At 41.3% G+C, this 26,011-nt stretch overlaps 1 protein-coding gene across 1 annotated transcript; it reads left to right on the plus strand.

The window, feature by feature from the left end:
- Positions 1 to 248: 248 nt before the first annotated feature.
- On the plus strand, positions 249 to 25,283 carry tmem266 (transmembrane protein 266). The gene is made up of 10 exons (XM_028586200.1): positions 249 to 335; positions 6,873 to 7,061; positions 17,519 to 17,673; positions 19,441 to 19,514; positions 20,536 to 20,592; positions 20,753 to 20,891; positions 21,617 to 21,732; positions 22,374 to 22,566; positions 24,182 to 24,244; positions 24,338 to 25,283. The coding sequence occupies exons 1-10, from the start codon at positions 322 to 324 to the stop codon at positions 24,973 to 24,975; spliced, it is 1,638 nt and encodes a 545-aa protein (XP_028442001.1). The 5' UTR covers positions 249 to 321; the 3' UTR covers positions 24,976 to 25,283.
- The last annotated feature ends 728 nt before the right edge of the window (positions 25,284 to 26,011 follow it).

The raw sequence follows: 26,011 nt of genomic DNA on the forward strand, positions 1-26,011 counted from the left end.
CTCATTACTTCATTGATAGTTTTGCATGCATTTGTGTTATACTACTCAACTGTATATAGATAGTTCATGATTGAAATGTTCATTTTTGACCTTGGAAACAGCAATTGGCAAAAAAAAAGCTCATAAAGATCTCATTATCTTCCTCAGCATATGGGATTTGCCCATGATTTGCTTCATGATTTCCTTTTTCTGTAGTAATTACACTATTATTTTATATTTTTTGTAGGTGTGGTGGAAGCCAGGTCTTTGCAGTGGTGAAATCACATTTCACACTCGGGTTCATTTAGTGTGGACGTCTATTTGCAGCAACAAGACCTCAACATGAGCAACCCCCAGTAAGTATAACACCCGCCAGTGCCTTGTTTGAAACCATGTCTGAGAGAGTGTGAAATCTTAAATCTCTATTGATGAACACGCAGTCTTATGCAAAGGGCATCTCAGCGTGGTAGGATATGATTAGCAGAATGGGACCTGCATATTCTCATGCCCCTCCTGCGAATGACTTTGAACAGGGATCAGCGGGAAAGTGGAGCCTGGCCTCATCTCAGATGAGAGAGCAACCGACCATATACAGTCTCCGCTGGCATCTCTTAGCATTCAGGAGGGATGTTCACTTGTCATCTTCTCTTATTAATAATTACTCTGTGTGTGGTCCTCCAGACAGCTCCTGCATTCTGATTACAGCCAGAGTTGGGGCTAAGAGAAGGGAAAAGAGGAAGCAGGGGGAATGGAGTGGAGTGGAAGGAGGTGGAGTGGAGTAGAGTGGAGTGAAGGGTAAATGCAAAATGGGTTCAGTCAGCTGCATCTTCTGGTTAAAGGCACAGGATGCTGCTTCTAACCAGTAGAGATCTCTGTCCGGGCCTCAGACCAGCAGATTAGTGCAGTTGATGTTTGAATCCATTTGAAGGAGAATGTTGGTGCAAAACATCTGTAACCGGATAATATAGAGAATGTGTTCACTGGTTAGTAGTACAAAGGCATGATTTAATGCTGCCGAATGCCAGTGACTCTCTGTGATGTGACAGATGGGAAACTCCCATGCAGAGAAAGGTCTTTGGAGTTATTTTCACCCCTGCTCTCTTGACTTGATGCTGCTATAAATCCCCCTTCTCTCGTCCGTGCACACTCTCTCTCCCTCTTTCTTTCTCTGTAGCCCTGTGGCATCTCTGCCGTGGAAACAGTGGGAGGTGGAATGGGGAAATTATTAGATCCTTAAATAAGACATATTCAAAGGGATTTAGCTCACATATTTCACATAAAACAATTTTACATCTTTCTGTCGAAGTCTTAAGTTTACATTCAAAAAAGAGTGCAAAGCGAAAATTACACAGCTTTAAAAGCATAATATTTAACACAAAAGATACAGAAACACTGATTAGGTAGTGCTCTTCCTGTTTGGCCAGTATGAAGCAAAATTCTTATTCGCACACAAAGTGAACACCACACACCCCGAGGAGCCCACTGGCTTTAAAACGGGTCAGCTAACATTTACTGTAACAAACTTCAGTGTCATGTGCTCTTAATTTCTCTCCATAATGAAGCCATCTCCCCAAACACTAGAATAAAGTCAGTTGAATAGCAGGTCACTGCTACTGTAAGCAACTGTGTCTATGTTTATGTTTCTAGTCTAATAAGAGACTCTTGATACTATGCACTACATTTCCAGTAAATAGTTCAATATAAAGGGTATAATGTGACTCTATAGTGTGTATGTATTATGCAGTGGACTTTTCTAAAAACATCAATTTATCAAGTATAATTTAGTGATTTAATGAAATATTAAAATATTCCCGGGGCGATCTCTAGCTCACCCAGTTAGAGCGTGCGCCCCATGTAGGCTGAGTCCTTTGCAACGGCCCAGGTTCGAGTCCGACCTGCGGCCCTTTGCTGCGTGTCATCCCCCATCTCTCGCCCACATTTCCTGTCTATCAACTGTCACTGTCTAATAAAGGGAAAAAGCCCCCAAAAATAATCCGAATATAAAATATTCCTTTTCAAAACATAGAAACAGATCCTTCTTTAAGATAATACATTCAATTACTAAATTAAATCGTTTAAAGAATAGGTCTGGCAATATTCTATTTTTTTCTTATTATCAACAAATCCCATAAAAAGACCAAAACCAACAATTAATTGTTCCTACTAACAAATATTGTCTGTGTAGCCCAAACCTGATCAATTGTAATTTATTCTTATTCGTCTGTGCCATAGACCTCAATTGTTGCATCCAAAAACTATTAAAAACACATTAATGGTTTAGGATGACATGTTCCTCCGTCATGATGAACCTGGCCGCTCTAGTTTATTTTGAGTTTAGCAGTAAATACTCACTAGCGCATCAAATGTGTATTAATCCTCAGGTAGTCTCACATAGCTAGACCTTACGCCACAGCGCTGTGTGTTTGTAATTCAGGCCTGTGTTTAATGTGTGTGCAACTGTACTAACAGAGTGAAAATGTGAATTTCCCCTCGCGGGATAAATAAAGGCATTCTTCTTAGAATAATGACTGACTTACCCTTTAAAGTGTTACTGTGTGTCCAAATCCAACATAGTTATTGTTGTTTACTTGTTTACTGCTGTTAGGATGTCTGCAGAGTAAATCTTAATGTTTCAGGCTTCACCTTCTCTGCCTGTTAATTGAAGTGAAATGGACATAAAACAACAGCTGAAGCATTTTCTCTATTAACAGTTAAAAGGAAGACTCCAAAGACCAACAAAACACATTCAATCCTTCTTGATGCAGTGGAATTGTGAACTGCTGTAATTTCCCCCCTTGGACCTTTGAAAGAGCAGACATTGCCTAAAAGATCTGATCTTACAAATGTACCATTGTGTCAGGAGCTTGTGTCAGGGCTGCTGCTGCTGGGAAATCTGGACGGTGCCCATTTAAGTGATTTGGCACATTGGTCCCGCTTTCCTGATGATATCAGGGCAGTGAATTGCTGTGCACCGAGGAGTAGCCAAGTGTCCATATACAAACTTATTGGGTAAGACAGAGCGGCTGGGTTGTAGGCAGCTGGCCAGAAATACCGTGGCAGTGAGCACTCAGAATAACAATGATACCGATGCCCTCTGCAAACCACCAGTTCATGCTGAGGCAGCACTTTAAAATCCACTGAAGTGACAGGAGCAGAGAATGTATTGCTCAGAATAGGTGATTTAAGATATAATGTGACAGGCAGGAATCTCACCCCTTATCACCTTGATAGAATAGCTATATTATACTCTGTTTGATCGTTGTTGTTGTTGTTGTCCTGTGCTGAAATGCATTGTATTATAATGACCATAAGCTGTTGTCAATGTTTGACTTTATTAACAGTTATTTATCCATGGAAAGTTTGTACAGCTGCTGCATAGTCACACCTGAGTGCTGAAGGTTGAGTGGCTGTGCTGTAGGTCATGCTAGCTACAGTTTTACAGCCATTGTGGGGAATTTGAAGTAAAGTGCACTCAGCCACAACTGCCTCTTATCCCCTAAGACTATTATCTGCAAATATAATACAGAGAAAAGTTGGGTGCAGATGTCAGTCATCTCAATCTTATTAGACCTGTGTAAGAGTCTGTTTAACCAAATAACAAAAAATATGAAGTAAAATACAAATAATATAACTTAAACACAACCACGAGACAGTTATATGTCCTGAATTTAAAAAAACAGATTCACTAAACACTGATTAAAGTCTTGTCATATACATATTAATATGAACAGACTCACTCTCGACTGACTGTTAACACAGCCCCCAGCTACAGCCCTGGAAGTTAACATTATTCCCTCCTGATGTATCCTATGTCACCATTGGAACCTCCTTTATGTGCGCTGGTGTTAGTATTCAGAGTAAAAAGATATGATTTAGTTTTACTTTCTGTTGAGTTCAGCAGTATTGGACTTCAGTGGTATTTGAGTACCTTTCTCACAGTAGGCTGCAGAAAACTGAGGCTAGAATAGATTACAAGTGAGATTCATTTAAACTCCAGATCTATGGAATCACTGAGTTTTGCCAAGAAGATGTTCTTATTGAAAATGTCCAAGTAAAAAAGTGTTCTTCTATGTATTTCCAAGTTACTGGGGAGTGTCTCTGAATGGCAGGTGTTATACGGTTATACCTTATTGTAACTGAAAAGGGTAGGGCAAATGAGAGGAGTTACTTCATTGAGAAACGAGAGATCAGAGTACCCTATTATGTATATATGTGTGTATATATACAGTATATATATGTATTGATCACTGCATGATGACTTACAGTGATGTTGGGAATAATTACACACAAGGAGGAAATAGACCTCCTTCAATACACAAATCAGGTTTTAAAACTAAAGTACTCTCTAAAACACAAATTAATATTAACACATACTACATATTCCTAAAAAGGTATAATATTTTTGACCGATGCATTGAATTAGGATTACCAGTTTAAATTGCTCTTTTTGCGTAGTAACAGTATAATTACTATGATAACTGTACTGAATAAAAATTCAGGACAAGTTAAACTATAACCAGGTTTATTTTAGTCTTTTGCATAATAATATAATCAAGCATGTTAGTGTAATGACAGCCTTAAGACGTGGCTGTAACCATGTAAAACAGAAACAGACCAGCATTTAGTAACATTAGCTAGTGTAGATGCTTTTTGCCCCTTTTGGTCTTCATGATAAGCCTAAACTCTTACTCTGTATGGGTGCGAGATTTCCCCCTCAGCCAAGCATGCTCTTTGTTAACCTTTTTTCTTTCTTATGGCGTTTGCTAATATCACATGCCTTTGAAAAGATCCCAGCCTTTAGCATGCTACTGGCTGTCCTTTCCTGCATTGTTGAAGAGAGCAGGGTGTTCAGATGTGAAGCCTCCACTCCATCCCCAGGATGGCAACCAGCCACTCCACTGGGCTCGCACATAATGGCTCCTGGCCTACGCTGGGATTGTCTGGGAAATGTGATTTTGATGCACTAAACAGTTTGTGTCTGTCATGACTGATTAGCGTCTTTGTTGCGGTTGGTCAGAGGTGCCAAGTCCACAGAAAATACTGGGATGTGCAGTTGTGTTTTGTGATGAGCATCTTAATATATGGGCGTTTGACCCTCGAGCTAAACAACACATCTAGCAGGACATGCATAACCAAAGGATCAGATATTTAAAGGAAGGGGAAGGGCAAGGCATTTTATGTAGTGAGGACACTAAATAAGAGGTTGTGTTCCACAGCCCTATTGTGCCATATTAAGACAATATAGTTCAGATGATTCTTGTTTTATTGTGAGAATAACAAAATATCCTTTCAAGGGAGTCCATTAAACAGCTATTAGTCAAGAAGTAAGTCAGGAAAAAGAAAGACCTAGTTTCCTTTCCAGGCCGGCATACATTAAAATTTAACAGCCAGGTGGTCTGCACAGTGATCTTCTACTAACTGTCTCCTCCCACTCTGTTTCACCTCCAGCACAGAGGTTGTAGAATTCACCAAGCCAATGGCCTTTGTTCTCTCTGTCTTGTAATCAATGCCTTCCTCCACTGTTAAGCACTGGAGTTATTGATGTCTCCACACTGGCTGCACTGGGACGGCTGCCAAGCCGTGTGAGACTCCTGTTCCAGGGTGACTTCTCCTTGTCCGCTATTGGCTGAGCTCAAAGGATCACAGCCCTCCCTACGCATTCAAGTTTCAAGACCTCAATGGCAAATAAATTGACACTTTGTCTGGTTTGGCCAAATATAGCTAACCTCACAGAGAAAATAGAGTGGATGAATCAAAATGTGAAAAACAAAGCTGAAACAAGCTTTTCTTGTGCCCTCCAATGTCAGGTATCCCATTTTGAAAAAAATATATTGTTTTGTTGTGGGATGATACTGCTAGTTTGGCATGTTTTCACCCATGCAAACTATAGCCTACAGCACAGTATAGCATAGGTTGTTATGTTGATTTCAAGCAGCCATTGGTTTTCATTAATTTCATTATTCTATTGAGTAGAAACTTAAAACCATCAGTGCACACAGTCATGTTATTAAATGGTAATGCAGTTTTGAGCATTCTGTGGCCACTCATGAGCTATGTTTTCATAAATTCAAATGCTGGAGAATAAATATAGTAAAAAGAATAATGTCTGTTCGGTTGGCAACCAATTCTGAAATATCAGGTGTTGGAGCATCCTTGAGTGCACCAACAGGGAGAGTTTTCAAAATGGTAACTGCTGTCAACTGGGCAAATGCACCACATTGTTCACTGTATGTAATAGATTACTTATCTCAAACAAGTTTCAAGTTTCAGTCTATAGTGATGAATGGAAACCAATGGCTGCCTGGGAATTCATGCTAAACATCAATGAATGCTTTGGAAAGTAGCCTGTAAGAATGTAAAGTATACAGGATTTGTTGTTCAAGCTGTGCATGTATTTACTGTGGTTTGAGACTTGCTTCACTGCATACTCTGCTAATGAGAAATGTAGATCAACTTGTCATCACTTGCCAGGTAAATGTGTCCTTGTTGAGGGTGCCAGAAAACACTATATAGAAATTTCGCACAATTTTTGTTTTCATTCATCAAAATTAAGCGTAGTCCCACTATCACACTCTGCTACCCGGAGCATTTCCCAAGTAGATTCATTCATTGACTAATTCAAATAAACAGCACACTTCCATACAACCTTGCACTGCACTGTCTTTGCTGAAGACTCAACACCACTACAGGGTGACAACATGCAGATACATATTATAGCTACAATATAATATGGTAAAACATGCCAAACCACCCGTGCATGACACACATCCATCCTCTGACTCTAATGTGTGTGTGTGTGTGTGTGTGTGTGTGTGTGTGTGTGTGTGTGTGTGTGTGTGTGTGTGTGTGTGTGTGTGTGTGTGTGTGTGTGTGTGTGTGTGTGTGTAACATAGTGCTCCTCCCAAGGCCGGAGCCTCAGAGCTAGAGGTAATCTCCCAGCAGGTGGAGGAGGACAACCAGTGCGTAGCCCCTGTCCAGCTGGTCAGCTTAACCTACAGAGACTTGCCTTTGGCCGCCCTAGACATATCCCTCGCTGGATCCCAGCTCATCTCAAACCCTGACGAAGAGGACAACAGAGAGGGGTACGTCCCACAAACCCACTCTGACACTACCCTTGACTTTCTGTTGTTGCTTTATAGTTTGACCACAGTCAGTAAAAAAATCTCCAGAGATGATTATGTTATTAGTAAGAAGTCGTGAGTGGTTTGGCTAGCCTTAAACAGGAACTTGAGTGTGGTCGTGTAGAAAAAGATCATGAAGCTGAACACTTTCATCATTTGAAGCATATCAAACATCAAACATTTTGAGGGTCCTGGAAACAAATTAGTAGCATGGTTATCAATAAAATCTTTCTATAATTAATGTATATACTAAAGAGCCCAAAATGTAATTAAATATTGATTGATGTTCCTGATGTTTGCCATCACAGTTAGGAAGATACTAGAATATGATGTCGGAGACTTTGTTTCTGCTTGTTGCAGAAGAAGTGCTACATCCATAATTAAGGCAGAATTGCAATTACTACAATCTATAATCTACCCTGGCAGAGAAAAAAGCTCTGCCGTCACTCTTTCCATTGCTCATTATTGCACATAGTAATTACACCTGGCGTTTTGAATCACCCCTCATTTTATATTAGAGTCCAGGAGTCAAGGATATTTGGCGATGAATGCATTAGTGTCACCATGTTAAAAGGACAATGTCTCCACTGATGTGTTCATTTCAGCTCAATGACACAGCAATTCCTCGCTACCAGACAGCCTTCTTGTTCATAATGTCGATTTCTGGCAGAAAACAAAGAGTGTTGTTAGCAACATAGCTTTCCTGAAATGTCAGAGCCCTGTGGCAGGACTGTTTCTGTCCAAGAGGCCTGCTTGTCCAGGGTTTGTGTTGTTTTCTTATCTCCATATCGCCATGCTTCAGGCTCAGTACTCTCAGGACAGGACACACCCCTGCTAAAGCAGGCCTGTAGCAAGTGTCCATGGCTCTCCACTCATGAAGCGTGACTCACAACCCTTTGGCATGCTGCGATGCTGGAATCCATACAAAGAAAGTTGACAAAAAGCATAAGCTTAATTAGAGCATCTGGCATTTTGCCATCCAAGCCCTGGTGTGTCAGCTGACCATGTCCGGCTGGACTTTGCCTGGTCTGGCCCGGTCCGGGCTGATGGCTCTGTGGGACGGAGTGCAGGAACAGATGGGTCCTGTCCCAAACACCCACTCTCTTCTCGTACCTCTTAGCTTTCTCACTTTGTCTTGCTCACAAAAGGGACAGAAAACACACACACAGCAATGCCACAGCAGAGGGCAGGATCTGGCAGCCCAGCAAAATTATCATCACAGTGGGCATTCTCACATGGTACCATATGATACCCTGGTCCTCTGGGATTTGGCATTGCGCAGTGGAAAATAATTCAGTGTCAAGACATGTGTCTGAGGGATTTATCAAGTCAACAATGTGAATATTCTTTATCATGAAAAGTAAGACGGCACTCATTCCGATCAGAGAAATGCCCTCCAGGGCGCCTGGGTAGCTCACCTGGTAGAGCGCACGCCCATATCGTTTCCGACCTTCAGCCCTTTTCTGCATGTCATTCTCCCTCTCTCTCCGCTTTCATGTCTTCAGCTGTCCTATAAAAATAAAGGCCTAAAATGCCCTACATTTTTTAAAGAGAAACGCCCTCCTCAGAGTCCAGGAAGCTTGAAACTATTTAGCAGACTAGTGAAAACAGTGTGCAATCTGACACCCATGCAAGTGCTACAGCATGTCCAATGAGCTTTTTAGATTGAAATTCCTGATTCACAGGCATTTCAAGACATACCTGTCATCACAGTTTCATACACACATATATTTCTTTTGGAAGCGCTCTTAAAAAAAATGCCTTTGTGACACAAAGGCTGGATGTGTTGTATGCTGCAAGAATTCCTGAGATGTTTTATATCTTAGTTGTCATTTTGTGACTCTATCCAGTAGATATATACGCAGGTCCCTTATGATTTAAATTTGATCATAAACAGGACTGCTGTTCGGTTTGTAAAGTTTATATTGATCTCTGGTCAGTGATTTGGTTTGGATCTTGACATGGTGCAAGGAAAAGCGTGAAGGTCAAAGGAACAGCTTTATATCAATGGTCAGAGATGTAAAAAGGAAGGGATCATTACTAAATCTTTCATGGTGAAGCCTTGGTTTTGTTTTGTTACATATGGTTGTAAAAAAAAAAGCAAAGCAAAAGTATACACACCAGAGATGTGCATTTAGTCTTGCATTGCAGCTCCTCGTGGCTCTTTATCAGGAGACGTGGGCGATTATGTAGGAGGTGGATGTTCTTGCGGACTACAAGGGGCACACGCAGTCTTTCCAGATTCTGTGCGGTGGTGAGCTGGATAGAAATATTAATAGATTTTGGCAGTATCATCTTCTCCAGAACTTGCTGGGAAGTCCAAGATGAGGGTGGTGTCATTTCACATCCACCTTTGGTCACTTAATTATTGTCTCATTTGTATTATTTAAAAATGTCTGCCTTTTAAATAGTGGATAATATTTTTGGAAACTACAGAATATAATTTTTTTTTTATGAGCTGAATGCTTTGTCAAGTTTCGATATTTGATTCAATTGTCACCAACATGATAGACGTGTGTAATAAGTGACTGCTGTTTGTGTGCGCAAATCATAAACAATCTGACTTAAAATATTTTGGTTCTTTACTTATTTCCAAATTTGGTTAAATACCTTCCTTCTATAGTCATTTCAGAATATTTCATAGATCACAGCATGCTCAGAGCACTTCAATAACGATGAAGCTGTGTATTTTTCTTTCTATATACACTGTACATTTTACGAGTCTGAACAAAAGGTAGTATGTTGAGATTTTGTATCCACCTTAATTCTGACCTGTCATCATGACCTGCAGACTGGGAGGAGCTCAGGCTCCTAGAGAGCATCTCCCTGCCTGGACCCAGTCTGCACTTGTCCTAGGTTATCATCCCCAGATCAGCCTGCTGCCCACAGCAGCAGCAGCATATGCCATTGATAGTGTGGCACCACAGCAATGACAGACGGTTCCTATGGGTCAACCTGCCACTTTGACTCGAGAAGAGGGGAGGCGGAGGAGATAAAGAGAAGGTTGGAAGGAGGATGACCCTCCTCCACACTTTCATTCACAAAGCTGCCGGCTGCAGATCACATGGAAATGGCTCCATTTGATGAATGTCATATCTGTCCATGTTGGACAGTAGTGTGGGATTAACCCTGTGCCACGTTGTATGGTGACAGCCACAGTTGAAAGCTGATACAGTGTTGGGTGAAATGTTGGATGTTAGATAAGCTTAAGTGAGCCCAGGCCAGCCTGGAGCGATTACATTACTTAACAGTGCTCAGACATCCCCAATGAAATGAAGTTCTCTTGTCACTAAAATGAATTAATATGGAATGGAATGGAATCATTATAAAAAAAATTCTAGACTGTACAATAGCACTGACCAACCTTACCAGGGTCTAGTGTGAAGTTTGGCAGCAGCAATATTTCATGGGGATTTGGAAACACATCCATACTATACCTGTTCTGTGTTGATGGATGTCTGAAAAGAGAGCACGATTTATCCTCCTCCCCGACTCTATTTCAAACACACAGAGGAAAAGTCCTCTTCATCAAATTGGCTCTCTTGCCTGGCACCATGTGCGACACAATAGATGACATTTGAGTGCAGGGTTTGAGGGTTTGTTAATATTCACAGACATGCAAAGTGTGAGATTGCTTTTTAGGCTGAGAGCGAGAAAGATCAAGTGTCCTGGTGAAAACCCATTTATCAGGGACAGCCTGTCTGCTGCTCTGCACATGGAGCCACATCCATCTCCATTTGCTTAGTATCTGTGGCCCATTTCTCTGGCAAAGATCAGCTCCGAGTCCTCTCTGCTAGGTTGTACCATGGTGTAAGATGTGGAGAGATGGTGGCTGTTCGCACTTGGAAACCAGTGAAAGAGTTTTACTGGAAAGCAAGCTACATTTTCTTAAGAAGATAAAACAAAATAGTTGTTACTCAGAGGGAATGCTGAAGCCTAAACTTTATTTATTGGCATCTGTAATCAATTAGGCCTTTTCATTTTGTCAATTTACCACAGAAGTGTTTGCTAATTCCCCACGGGTGAGACTGTAAGAGATTAATAGTGATGAGACATGGAAGAAAAATGTACAATTGATTACCTATGATAACTTCACTTTATTCAGCATATTTATTGCTTAGCTGGTTTCCCTCTCTCAGAGCTTCTTTGCTTGTTTTAACACTGATGACCCAGCAGTCGTTACACAGGAAAGGATTTAGACTGTTTTTATCCTGGCATTTGTCTTGATTTTTAAGCAATCTAGGCGGATTGTATTCATTTCAATTATTTTTATACAGCACAAGTAAACACAACAGAAGTTGACTGCTGTGCTTCACATGACAAGAGTCAGGAAAGATAAAAGAATAAAACATCCTTCATACAGCAGAAAACATAAGAAAATAAAAATAAGAATTTAGAGAAATGCACGCTCCAAGAGATAAAACTTTAGTTTGAGTTTAAACTCATATAAAGAGGACAGCGATCTCAAGGAGACGGGGAGGCTATTCCACAGCCTAGGACCAACAACAGCGAAGGCACGGTCCCCTCTTGACTTTAGACGCGAGCGTGGCTGGGACAGATTATAGTTGCTTGTGGACCGTAGACACTTACCAGGTACATTCAGATTTAATGGCGAAATTGCATTTAAGCATAATTCCTTATATTTTTATGTTTTATTTCTACTTTAATTCTCTCACAAATGCTGAAAGAGTTTATCTCATTTCCCACATGTAGATTTTGATTCTAACTTTGTGAGACATCCAGTCTGGAACATAATGTGAGCACTGTTTGTCTGAACAGATAGGGGCTACAATGTCACCCTAAAACTATCTCTAGTTTTCCCATGCCAGTTAAGATTTAACTGGGAGGGGGGGGGGTGAAAGTCATACAGGGAGAAGGAGGTGAGATGGCTCCGAGATGTCTCTTGTGTTTTTCCTGATTGTCTTCATGTGTATCAGATTGGCTGTAAAAATTGTAGCAGCATAATAAGCCAAATGCGTGTGTGCTGTCACTCTGAAGATGCATATAAGCCTAGTGTTCTTGTTCACTCATTTGAGGGACTGACTCCACACTGGGCCGCTGTGCCTTTTGTGAAATCATGTTGCTCCTATATTTGCAAATATATATTTTTAATAAAGTACAAAAACCTAACTTGGTTTAGTCTCCTACTGTCTTATTTGTTTCACTTTACTAAACTCTCAAAACTTTACCCCTGCTGCAAAGGAAACTTCCACTACAGGATGCCCCACCTGTGCTTTTTCAGGAAACAGAAGCTCTCGAGTGAAAAGAAATGCATGTATCGGGGAATAAATTAAATGCTTCTTCAAGTGTATAAAGTAAGTTAAGGAACAGGTGTAACATAGAGAGTTTGAACAGCCTGAATGGAATGAAGTTCTCCAACCTCTAATGTTCTGTAGCCTTCAGGCGCTCAGTTGTGGTCCATTTTGCCCTGCCCAAACCTGCTCGAGTCTGCTGAGTTCAGCAGATTGACGTGACTTGGTTGAAGTTTATACTGTAGGAAACAAGGGGCTAAATAGTTATCAGTACAGAGAGAGTAATTGAGAGGAGACAAAAAACCTGAGTCAAATAGTATTATTTTAAAATGCTGCAGTAGTCAGTAGTATCTGACATTGCCCCTTCCACCATTGAAGAGGATACATTCAATTCAAAAGCTTTTCCTGTGTTCACGTGTTTCTCCCTAACAGTCAGAGAGATTCATTGTTCAGGTGTCTGCCACTTGGAGAAAAAACATAGCTTGTCAAAATAATCTATAAAATGAACAAAGTACTTTAAAAAATGTAGGATTTAGGATCTCCCGTACTTAAGTGACAAATTAATAAAAATAAATAATAATAATAATAATAATAATACCTAAAAATAATTTACATCTTTAAAAAAAAAAAAAAAAAAAAGCATCATTAGTCGGTTTTCTTAAATAAATAAATGGCCACCAGGCACAGTAATCTGAATCTTGTTGTGTCATGAATTGTTTTGTTTTTTTAAACTCATGATTAATCGTTCTGGAAGCAAATTGTAATAGTGTGGCAGCTGCCACAGGTCTGTACCTTCATGTGCTGGAGTTTTTCACCAAGCAAAGTTGCTCTGTTGTAAATGTGCAATCAACACATTAATCAAGAGTTCCAATCAATTATTTAGAGGCGTTCAGAGCGACACTATTTTAGGCTTTCCTTTTTTTGACTGTGTGTGTGTGTGTGTGTGTGTGTGTATTACAATCAATACCTTAGACGAGTTGATAGAGTCTTTCAGACTTCTTCTTTCTGAATGAATTTTTCCTTTGCAGCCCTTCCCTTCTCTATCACGCCATCTCTTAACTCTCACCTCAGTGAGTGTTACTTCTGTCCTGTTTGTGTGAATGGGCCCCAACAGAGATACCAGACACTCTGCCTGACATCATTGTCAGCTCTGTCCTGTCTGGCCATCCTACTGCGAGGGCCGCTTCAGCCGGTGTCATGTACAGCATGCCTTCACTTCCATCTGAGGCCACTATTGATCGGTCTCATGATCTAATTCCCTCGCTGTGCGCTGCTGTCGGGCGCACTTCGATCTTCCCTCAGTACTGCAGCTGCTGGCCTGATGTCTTTATGAACCTGTCCACAGCACATGCCACCCTGCATCTTTCATTTCCTCCACACAATTTTCTTAACTTGGTGTGTGTGTGTGTGTGTGTGTGTGTGTGTGTGTGTGTGTGTGTGTGTGTGTGTGTGTGTGTGTGTGTGTGATTTCCTTACTTGCCTTGCTCCACCACTAAAGCAGACTCACTTCCTCATAAATACTTCAGGTTTAAAGTGATTTTCCTAAAATTAAGTTTCTAAACTTTGAGTAATCCATCACTGCCATTTACTCTGCTTCCAGGGTTTTTCTTTACAGGTTTATTAAATGAATAGCTTTTCTGCCTGGCTTTTCAGTCCTGAGGGTAAGTGAGGTGTCTCTTGGAGTGTGTGCTGCTCATTCCGTCTTTTAACTAATGGTCCAAAAATGTCCGGTGACTGTGTGTTAGGCGTATCATTAGGTAAATGTTTCTTTTTCTTGGCTCTCCTCCACTGGCAGATGGAGTTTGACATTGTTCCATGGGAACAAATCGGTGCTGGGGAAAGTCTCCATGGTATCTGCTAATGATACTTTACATTACCATCCACAACCTCTTTGTCACCCCAGGTGTTGAGCTCCTAATATGTTGGCATTAGTGAGGGTTGCCGCAGAGGGCTGAGTGCACCGGTTAGCCTCTGGGAGAGCACTGACACAACGTGGCCGAGCTCAGCCTCTCTGTTGACCTTGGTGAAGGATGGAGGCGATGTGTAGCTGTGCTACACCGGAGGCTCAGCTGCAACTGCAAAATGACACCGATTACTAGAATTCCCTCTCACTTTTTAACCTCATAGGAGAACTTTATTATAGTTCAGCATTATTTTTTATAGTTTTGGCCAAGATTTCTATTCACCAACATCATTGCCAAAACCAGGGAACATGGGGACATTGTTACAAAATGCAGTCCAATGGGCCAAGAAATGAGAGACCATCAGACAAGCCAACTTTTTTTGGAGTTCAAACCAGAAGTAAGCGTGCCCAAAATGTCAATGATAACCCCTCATTGTACAAGTACAGTTGGTCACAGTTGCACCAGATAGTCATTAAGTAATAGTGATGGATTTTTAAAGTAGACACCTTTCTCTTCCATATAGAGGTCAAACGTAGCCTGACAAGCCAGACCCACATCAAGATGTTGAGTCTGGGAACACACCATTGGCAGGGCTCAATCCGAGGGGCAGGATAAACGGTTGTCTTTCAAATTCCCTCTGCAGGATAGCGCTACAACCAGGCAGAGCAACAAAGAAGGCGAAACTAGTTGATAGATTAAACTTTTGCCGTATCCGGTCGACAAAACTCCGAACACATTCCTTTTTTAAGAAAGATTTCTGTGCCGTTCTTTGATCTTTGAACTCCAAGTCTTCCAGAAGACTACTGTTCCCAGCAGCAGCAGCCATAAGCCCGCCCACCGACTCTATACTCGATGTGATTGGCCTGACTAGAGTTTGGTTTTTCCAACTCGCAATTAACAGAGAGTGGCTAGACGCCACTGGCTGCAAATAAAATTTGCTGCCGCTAGGGTCTAGATTTCTAGGCTAGGTCAAACGACTAGTCGGTCAGTCAATGGACACAACAATCATCAGCAACTATTTTGATAATTTATTGTTTGTCATTTATTTCTAAAATATCAGGATTTGCTACTTATCTTTGTCTCATATCTTAGTAAAGGAAACATCTTTGGGTTTTGGATAAAACTATAAACATATCAACAGTTTTGCTATTTTCTTTTTTTTTTAAGATACATTTTTTATTGTGTTTTTTAATATTTAGAACATACAGACCCTACAAATACAATTGAACAAGAACAAAAACCCTCATTAGGACTGATACTTGTGCTGCTGCGTAACAGTTTCGCTATTTTCTGAGAATTTATAGACTAAACAATTGATCAGTTAATTTAGAAAATAATCATTGGTTGCAGCCCTACTTTAAAATAAGTTTAGCTTCTTCAAATAATATTGTTACGTTTACAAATCCTAGCATTTAACATAGTTTAGTACTGTTGTAATTTTGGCCCAATAAAACCAGAGTTATAATAGACCGGAATTATCCTTTAACTCAATCTGCATCTTTCTCTGTTCTTTCTTTCTCATTTTTCCTTCTCCAACTCCCCCTCCTTCCTCCCTGGCTCTCTCTCCAGTTCACTTTTGGATGAGTCCCAATGCCTTTGAACCGGCTGCACCACCGTTTCCTCTCTCAGTGTTTGCCTCCTTCATTCTGAGCTAAACCAAGAGGAGAGTAGAATAAATTGCATCCTCTTTTGTCCTCTGACAGACATTGCTCGTAGCTTTCCTCCTATGGGGGACAGGTGACAATGGATAGCTGCTATGTTCATGGAAACATACTGCCTTTCTCAGTGTTGCCTCAGAGAAAGGACAGCAACCCCCAAACATCTTCCTTTTCTGTACATCTGAGTAGCGTGTGCGTGGAATGCAGAGCTGTGACAGGAAGGGAAAGCCTGGTGTACCTCTTGGAGATTTGTCATTATTTATTGACCATGAATCCGCAGGAGTGTCAGTCAGTCACAGTCTCTGATTGGTGGAACCTAAATGGGGAGAGTAGGGATGGATTTAAGGCAGGTCTGACACTCATATCTTCAGACACAATGTACCTGGACAAGGAGCAAGCACACAAGGGACACCGGGACACTTCAAACTAATGGAAAATACATTAGCAATGTGGAGGAATGTGTATAAAGCAGTATCTGCTTAACCAGTATAGGAATGACAGATTCTAGGATCAAGAATTTTAGCTGTCACTAACCCAAGTTTCTCCCTCATTCCTTAACTCTGATGTTCTCTCAACAACCAGCCAGACAGGTGTAACTGCACCCTCCAGATGGTGCACATGCAGCCCCACTGTCACGCCTGCAGAGCTACATCATGCAGTCAGCCAGCCAGTTAGCTAGTCTGTCGTCCAGAGCCAGTGAGCTAACTATCAGCCTGGTTGTTAGCATAACAGTCGCCCAGCTGGGCATTCAGCCAGTAAGTCAACTAGTTTTTCACCCAGAGACCTGTCCTCTCACCCAGTGGAACAGCCGGGAGGGGAATTAAACCCAGAGAGACTCTAATCTTACCAGAACCGCACTTAATTGACTGTAAGGTTATAGATGTGTAATATGTCTAAACAAATATAGAGTATAAGACTGAGTTGGGTATCACCTCCTCTATAGATCTATCTATTAGTGCTCCATACACAAGCATGTTCTGATTAGACAAAAAGAAAATTCTTTAATGCTTGAATGTGGATTACAACAGACGTCATGTAATCTGTTTCCAAAAATAGGCCAACACAAACCAATGGCTGTTATAGTAAGTAGACTGCACTGCTTGATGATGCACAAAAGAAGAGCTTTAATGGGAAGAGGAAGGTTGCAGAAAAGGCCAGAATAAAGGGTTTTATCAGGAGATTAGGAAAGGGGGTGGGGGGTGGGGGAGTAATGACACATGAATTCATGAACAGAATCACTTCATATTTATATATCATCTCAGTGCCAGCAAACCATATATTTATGCTTCACATCGAATTTAAGAGTGTAAATTAATTTCAGCATGCATGCTCTGAATTTGTATGCAGATAAGTGCCCTCTGCTGAAAAATATTTAGAAGAATGTTGACTGATAGAAAACGGAGCAAAGTCAAGGTTGAATACACCTCACAATTTGTGTATCTTGATGTTTCTTATGTTTTATTGATTTGACCTTGCTTGCTGCCTGTCAGATCTGGATTCTGTACTAGTGCTACATTTTATATTAAAAACGCAACAAGACCCACCATTTATCTTTCTCCCCTTTAGCTCTTCTGACTGCCTTTTCTCCCCCTCTCCCCGGTCAGGTCGAACTGGCTGAAGCCATGCTGTGGGCGAAGGGCAGCACTGTGGCAGGTCTGTCTGCTGTCGGCGGGCTTCAACTGTTTCCTGGTGGCCTGTGTCATTCTGGTGGTTGTGCTGCTGACGCTGGAGCTACTCATAGACACCAAGCTGTTGCAGTGTGAGTGGTAGAAACCAAGACAGTGAGACGTCACCTGAGATTATCATAATAATAAGGATGTGGATGTTTGAGGACATGATACTGGGGTGGCGGTTTGTTACACTCATTGTTTATGGTCCTGGCTTGCATTAGCTTTCTTGGAGAGGGAGAAAAGTGGACTGCTCAGCACAATTGTTTACTTGTGAATTGCGATACAAAGGCATTAGGTCGATGCATGGACTCGGCCTGGAATGGAATCTGGCAAAAGATATATAAATAGAGGTGGTCATAAAGCTATGAAGCAAAGAATGAAAAAAAGAAACATATAAAACCATTTTCTCACAGTGTGACAAACATCTGTTGTAGGTGAAGGTGTTTCTTTAATTAAGGATAGGCACCTGACGATATAACGCAGATAAAAGCTCTTACCAACTTACACAATTAACAGTGTTGGATTGAACATGAGCAAATGATAGCAACATAGAAAGTCAACACCATAGTATACAATAATATATAGTATACTTACTAGAGCCATAGACCAAGAAATTAGCCAGGCCAATATATCATCCAATATAAGCTTTTTGTAGATATATCAGTATTTAGGTACATATGGTAGCCAATAAATACTTTTTGAGATACATTTTTTTTGCTACCAAAAACTTAGAAGTTAATTTATCAACTGCAAAATTTGGCATTGGGGTCCCAATTCTTTGTAAATTTAAGGGATCATCATCAAAAATGTTTTAATTTATTATAATTATACTAAATATATATTTAATATATAACTTGAACCTTTTTTGGGGGGTGGTCACGCCTACATTTAAGCAAATTGACTGTTTTTGATCATCAAACTATTGAGTTTAGGCATAACGGTTGCTAGGATTGATTAAATAATTGGACTGTGAGATTTCTTTGAAGGGAGGGAAACATTTAAAAAAAAAAAAAAGAATCAGTTCTGCCATGCTGTACTACTGTATAATTACTCTGTGTCACTAATAACCTATCCTGGGACCTGAGGGTCTGATCAATCATGGTCTGGGGAATATAATCCTTCTATTATTATTCCACAGTTAACACAAAATGTCAAGTGATCAAAATACCCATGTCACCTCGGTATCAACTTCATCTACATCATCTGGCATGGTGGAGACATCTTCATTTATCATAAGTGGAAGGTCAGGGGTCATACCTGTTTGATGTCACAGGGCTGAGTGAAGAACACACGTGACGGAGATATCACTCTGGCAGTATCCAAATGCACTTAAGTCTTTACTATTCCCCTGGGACTGACTGACTGACTAGACGGGGCAGACAAAGGAAAAGTAAGACAAATGCATGAAGGGAGATTAGCGGACAAAGAAATCAGGCAATACAGAGTTGGCTGGTGGATGAGTATGGGGAGGACTTGAGGAAGATGAATGGACTGATAGACAGATCACTGAACACAGCAAACAAAGACAGATGGGAGGGAGAGGTGGCGCGTGAAGAGAAATGCATCAGCTGACAGCCGAGTGCTGTTGCAGGCTGTTTACAATTAGCCTGATGAATAAACAGGAAGATACAGACACATGTATGTACACTTGTGTTGAATTCACATTTATGATGTTGCTTTCATCTCTGTCTGTGCTTTTATGTATGTGTACATGAATGTGCTCATACCACTTTACTGCACCGTGTCAATGTTACACAGCAGATAACAGCCAAAACAAAAAAAATACATTTTTACAACTTCATGTCACAGAAACTGTCTTTTAAAAAATAATCAGTTATTCTGTTTTATTCCTACAGTTAATAATGCATTCCAGTTTGCCAGCATCATCCATTGGATCAGCCTGGCGATTCTCTCTGTGTTCTTCACTGAGGTGAGTCTCCATCTTTTTCTTGCTCAACACAAAAGCAGTCTCACTTACAGCTGATGCAGCGGGCTGTTGATTAATGCTATGTTGTGCAGTATGTGTAGCCAGTGAAGTACACCGATAGATCTCCGTTACAATACTAACAACACCATGAAACGCCCTGTGTCCTCTGTCACAGCTTGATTAGATTCTGATTAGTAGGGTTGGACTTGTGTACAGCTCCATTAAAAGTGTTCTTAACATAAGTGACTATGAAATCACACAACAAAGATCTATCAGTACTCTGGGGAAAAAAACAGCGTGTGTAACTGCTGTTGTTAAAGCTGGCACAGTCGGTCCCTCTCGGGTTATTCAATTGATCCGCAGCACAAACACTTTAAGATGCAGATAGAGCTTTTTGTGCTGCTAGTTTTAAATAATTTTGAGGCCTCAGGTGTGCTGTATTGATTACCATTTTCTTTACAGCCGGCTACATTTGTCTTAGTTCCCTATACTTGACCACCGCATTGCTAACTTTTTTATAGCTGGAGTTTTACTTATCAATAAAAGCAACCCCCCCAAGTAATACGTTGAAGGAGTAGCAACAGCAGGGAGGCAGGTTTCTGCTCCAGTGCAACCTTGAATTTCTGAAATAGCCTAAGGATGGGGGCTAGGGGATGACAGAAGAGGAACACAGACAAAGGGAGAGTTGTTTGCTCTCTGCAGTCCCTGCTGCATCAGCAGAAGGAGCTAATTGCGCTGTATCTAATTGTTTAGAGGAAATCCTATCACACTGCCTTGATTGTTTATGAATATGATGTCATTGATAAGTTACCAGTGGAGGGATGAAAGAAATGTGAATCGCAACTGCAAATGCCATTTACTGGGTTGGGTTTATTATTGGCTGTGTAATAATGGAAATTACTACCCAGTGTGGTCAGCCTCCAATCATCCAGTCTCACTCTGTTTAGCTGTCATTGTTTTCTCCCATCTCAATCAGTGTGTAACCTCCTCACTGTGTCCATCTCTGTCCTTCTGTCTGTCTCAGACGGTGTTCAGGATCGTGGTGTTGGGGATATGGGATTACATAGAGAACAAAGTAGAGGTAAGCTCCCATGGGTCCCATTAGGCCTGTTCCTTGGGGCCCCTTTCACTGCAGTGTCATTCCCTCAATGTCATACCACTGTGAAAGCTACAGACAACACAGTAGCTGTTTGTGTGTGTGTGTGTGTGTGTGTGTGTGTGTGTGTGTGTGTTTTTCTCAGGTGTTTGATGGAGCTGTCATCGTCCTTTCTGTGGCCCCCATGGTGGCCTCCACAGTGGCCAACGGCCCCAGCAGCCCCTGGGACGCTATCGGTCTCATCATCACACTGCGCATCTGGAGGATCAAGAGGATCATTGATGGTGAGCCTGGGAGGGGCTGGGGGCTGATGTCCTCTGCATCCTGTCCTTTACTGTCAGGTCACAGAGATAGATTCTGCAGTGTGCTCTCTGCGGTATCGGCTACATTCGATCTTGAGGTTGATTCTTCTACATTTGTTAGTCTTTTGTCATGACGTAGGACATCATCTGTCCTAATGAACCTGTGGTTTAAAGCTCAAACAACAGCTGCTACATGCAAATTGTTTCATCATATATGTGCATACGGAGTATTTTATTTTTCCGGTTTTGTTTAACAGTGTTGCTCCCCCTTGTGGTTTTTGAATATAGTACAGTATGTATAAAACTACACCACCACAAACTAATGGCTAAAAGCTTACCATAAAATGAGCACCTTTTCTGACACAACCTCAACAAAAACTGAACATCACTGAAATCTCACAAGGGTAGCATCGTTTACAGCATCCATTGTGCTGTTATTTTTGTACCCACCTTGTGTACAGTATCGTAGTCCTTTGTGTGCCAGTGAACGTGGAGAATATACGCACACTTTTATCTAAACAAAACAGTGGTTGAGTTTGATATTTTGAAACAATGTGCGCAATAATACACTATCTACAAGATCCACTTTGGTAGGGGGAATGAATTAATGAAGTCAATGTAGTGTTTAGCTGAAATTAAGATCAGCAGACATAAGATTACATGTTTTTTTGTAGGAAAACTATCTATAATATGCCCTATTGTTTTAGCCTTTGTGCTGCAAGTGAAGGTGGAGATGGAGCTGGAGATCCAACAGTATGAGAAGGCCAAGGCGGTGAGGGAGGAGCAACTTGACCGTCTCACCCAGATCTGCCAGGAACAGGCAGTATGTCTTCTCATCTCACTCCCATCTCTTACCTACTTACAGTCTACAATTTATAGCTCAATGTAACCAGCAGAGGGAAGCAAAGCGCTATGCAAGAACAAAACATTGTACTCAAAAAGACATAAAAGATGCATACAAAATTGATCCCACATTATCACTAGATAATACTTTCACAGAACTCTTGTGGATATCAGATAGCCAGCACTGTGCATTATCTCCAAGCAATCTCTTGACTACTTCATAATTTAATAATAATAGTTCTAATATTGTTTGTAAGTCATATTAGTGAGCTTAAGAATAAGTGTAACTGCGAGTGCATCCACTGAGTGCTCTATATTTCTCAGATGTCGGCCCAGAGGAGTGTCTACTGTATGCCCAAGAGTTATACTGCAACTGTTAGAGAAGTTGGAAATGTGCAGTTTGGCATAAGCTCCCTGTACTGTATTTGTATGGAAGGTTAACTATGATGCAAGCAATGCAGCAACATAAGAAAATAAATAAAATGCTTGGACAAAAGTGGATGAAATATGAGCGAGTAAAACATACAGTATGTTGTTTGTGTTAAACAGTCTTAAAATTCAGCGTGTTTTTACTTTGAAGAGTTTTCTCCAGTTATCCGATTTGTCCCTCTGTCCTTTCAGTTTGAAATCCGGCAGCTGAGGGCCCACCTGGCCCAGCAGGACTTGGATCTGGTAGCAGAGCGTGAAGCAGCCATGCAGATCCATCACATGTGGGGTAAACAGAGCAGCAGTTTCCAGGAGGTGGACGGACTGGCCCCTGGGGCCTCTGACCATCATGGGCCAGCTAAAGCTAGAGAGCCCGGGGGACCTGCAGGTAACTGTCTGGAACACCCAACTTCATTGTATTACAGGCAAAGACCTCTGTGCACACAAGGGGGGGTTGGGGGGGTCCAGGCTGTGCTTCTATGGTACAGCATGTCCACAAAGTGGATGGTTAAATGCAGATACTCCCTCAGTGCCTTGAGCCTTTCACAGTAAGAGATGGCTGAAATGTTAGAGAAGTTGGCTTATGTTGGAAGGTTGCAGGTTTAAATTCTGTGGTTGTGTTTGGAAGATTAAATGAAAAATGATTCCTCATCCTAAGCAGGCTAGTCCACATTCAGATACCTTTATGGTTCTTGAAAGAAAACATAAGCACTTGTCTGTGGAAATAGTACAAATAAAACAACCCCTGGCTCTGAAGCTCCATGCTGGAGGGTAGGACAGTCTATCAATAATTGGTGTCCTCCTTTCAAAAACATTCGTCTCACAATCCACATCAAAATTCTGGTGCCACACCTCGATGGACCATAAACCTTTCATACAGTGACAGGTCATAACTTACAGGACTTAGCAAAAGCACTAACAAAGCACTGTCAGTGCAGGTGATGTCAGGGCTCAAAATACTAAAGCTTTTCCTTTATCAAAGCTATAAATTATAGTGCAACCTGCCATATATCTGAGCTACGGTGTTTCTAGTCAGACATCCTTTTAACTAGGGCTGCTTCTCATATACTCATGTGGTATTGATCATCTGGAGATGGTCCCTGTCCCAGTAAAGGCTGAACAATGTGGGCCCTCTTGGGACGGTCATAAAATGAATATGTGAAACCAAACATAAATGAATATAAGCCATCTAACATTCCTGTGGGACCTTGGATAGCACTTAAAAGAAACCCTTAAATTGATGTTGGATGTATGGGAAGTGTTGCTTATCAATGCAAGTTGATTGATCTATTCATAAATCAACATTATTTAGTTATTTATCAAACAAAAATAGAAACTTTCTCAATTTACCTTCTGTAATATAATATATTTTCTGCTTTATATGATTGTAAAATTAATACATTCTGGTTATGGACTGTTGGTCAGACAAAACAAGCACTTTGAATCAAATCTCAATAATATATCCCTATACTTAGGTACCATGAACTTTCTATGGTAACATTTTACATTAAGTCCCCCTATTTAGCATTTGTAAGCAGTATACAAACATGTAATGCATGGTTTATAGCACTCTACAATGAAGTTGTAAGCAGATGTAAGACATTAAAAGTTTTTTAATGTATAGTATTTGTCAGCAATTATCACTTTTCATTTTATATTATTACAACCATGTTTTACTATATTATCATTCATTATCTGTTTATACATCAGCCTACACGTACGGGTGGCCAATGGAGGAGATAGTTATTATTTAACACATATCTCAAAACTACAGTATATTGTGTTATAAGCCATTTATTAAATAAATGCAAAATTAAAGGATTAAAGTAATGTTGCTGCTTTCTATTATCTAACTAGAACCAAGTTGTATAGATTATAAATAATTTAAAAAGTGACACATTGGACTGAAACCCTACCTAGGATTAACTTCTAAATCCACACCGGATTCACTTTTATTGTGTCTGAGACAAATTGCATTAAGTGACCCTTTTTATCCGTATCAGATCACCACGGTCAAGACGACATGAACAACTACATCAGCCAGTACTACAGTGAGCCAAGCAGCGGTGAGCATCTACACGATCCTGCTTCACTCTTTTCCACAGCCATGTAGCCCCACAATAGTTCACGGCCCTGTACATTATGTGTTGTTCTCGTAGATATGGGGATCCCAGACCCTGCACGTGTCATCACCACAGCAGCCATAGACGTGCACCTGCCAAACAACCCCAGCCAGCTTCCCCCCTCTCTGGTGAGTGCAGACGCAGTGCCGTCCAGTCGCTTGCAGCGCACGGGCAGCTCGGTCAGCGAAGCCTCCACCACCACGGTGTCCCGCAGCAGCTTCAGCGCCCGCCAGCACAGCATCAGCAGCCACACGCTGGGCTCCACCACAGATTGCAGCTCCACGGTGCGGGAGGCCTCCACCTCCACAGATTACAGCGACCAACGCTGCTACCCTCCACCCTACAGCAGCCCTCTAGCCCTGGGCACTCAGCCGCGAGGGAGCCCCAGCGCTGTGATGCAGGAGCTGCTCTCCTCTCTGACCGAGAACTCCTGTCTCACCCAGAAGGGCCTGGACCCTGTCAACCTTAAACCGCCCAGCCCGACAGGTTCCACCAAAACCAGCCCTGAGCTGGAGCATAGGGTCAACATCTACAACAAGAGGAACCAGGAGAGCAGAGTGGGGCTGCACTCCAAGCCTCTCATCCATCTGCAGGGCAACGAGCCTCTTCTAGAGGAGAAGTACAGGATGATGGAGTCAGTAGAAGCCCCTGTCAACCGTCTGTCAGAGACATAAGATTCTGCCTGACATGTGGAACTTCACTGGACTCGCTCTTCAGATCAACTGCAAAAATTAACGCTTGACTAAACTCCGGTGTAGATGGGAGTCACCGGCATATAAACAGTATGTTTGTCATCCTTTTTGTACTGTTGGGACTGAGAGGATGAACTTGCCAGAGCAGCACAAAAACAGAGGGGATGAAAGACTGGAGGAGGCAGATTTGTTATCAGGCACCACTTATCAGGAATTTCCCAATTCACTCACAAAAACTTTTGAGTTTTATGAAAAACATTACCAAAAGAAACCAGCACCTGGGCTCAAGCCCAACATTTTCAGACAACTGGTCTGCGCAGAAAAAAAAAATAATCTGGCTTTTGATATGGTAAGATATGGTTTGATTTCAAGGAAGTGAAACCAGTGAAGGGATGGTGCTGAGGGCTTAGTTCCTCTGATACACTTTGTAGGAATTGGAGATGCTGAACAGATAAGATCATGTATTGGAGGGCCACAAACTGTGAATCACCTCCTGCAAACTACAAGGCATGGATTTATCACATGTCCAGGTGTATCAGCTGTTTCGATGGTCAGTCTAGACTCCAAACTCCAAACGGTCCTCTTTGACGGGACTGCTGCAGGGTACATTGGATCAGTCTCAACTTCTTTCTAATCTTTGTCTTTCTATATTAGCAATGTTAACATTTTTATCTAAATTCTATGAGTGGAAAGAGTGCTGCAGACTTTTGACTGGTGGATGATTTAAGTGATTGAGAGTTTTTATCCAGGTGCCATGACTGGAATCTGACCAAACCCAGCCGAGTCCACATTTACTGAGATTTTGCAAACAGCATGTCCCACACGCACCAAATTCATTGAAAAACTACCTGCACATGATTAATCTGAAAATCATTCAGGTCTAAAATATTACCTTTTATGATGTTAATGTTTGGAAGCTGTGTAGATATTTCTGAATGGGTTAATCACAGCCAAAAATAGTAAGAGACTTAAGTGAAAATGTCGAAAAGAAAATTATAGCATGAACCTTCAAGATTTG

The sequence above is a fragment of the Perca flavescens genome, chromosome 8, assembly GCF_004354835.1.
Source record: "Perca flavescens isolate YP-PL-M2 chromosome 8, PFLA_1.0, whole genome shotgun sequence".
Classification (NCBI taxonomy): Eukaryota; Metazoa; Chordata; class Actinopteri; order Perciformes; family Percidae; genus Perca; species Perca flavescens.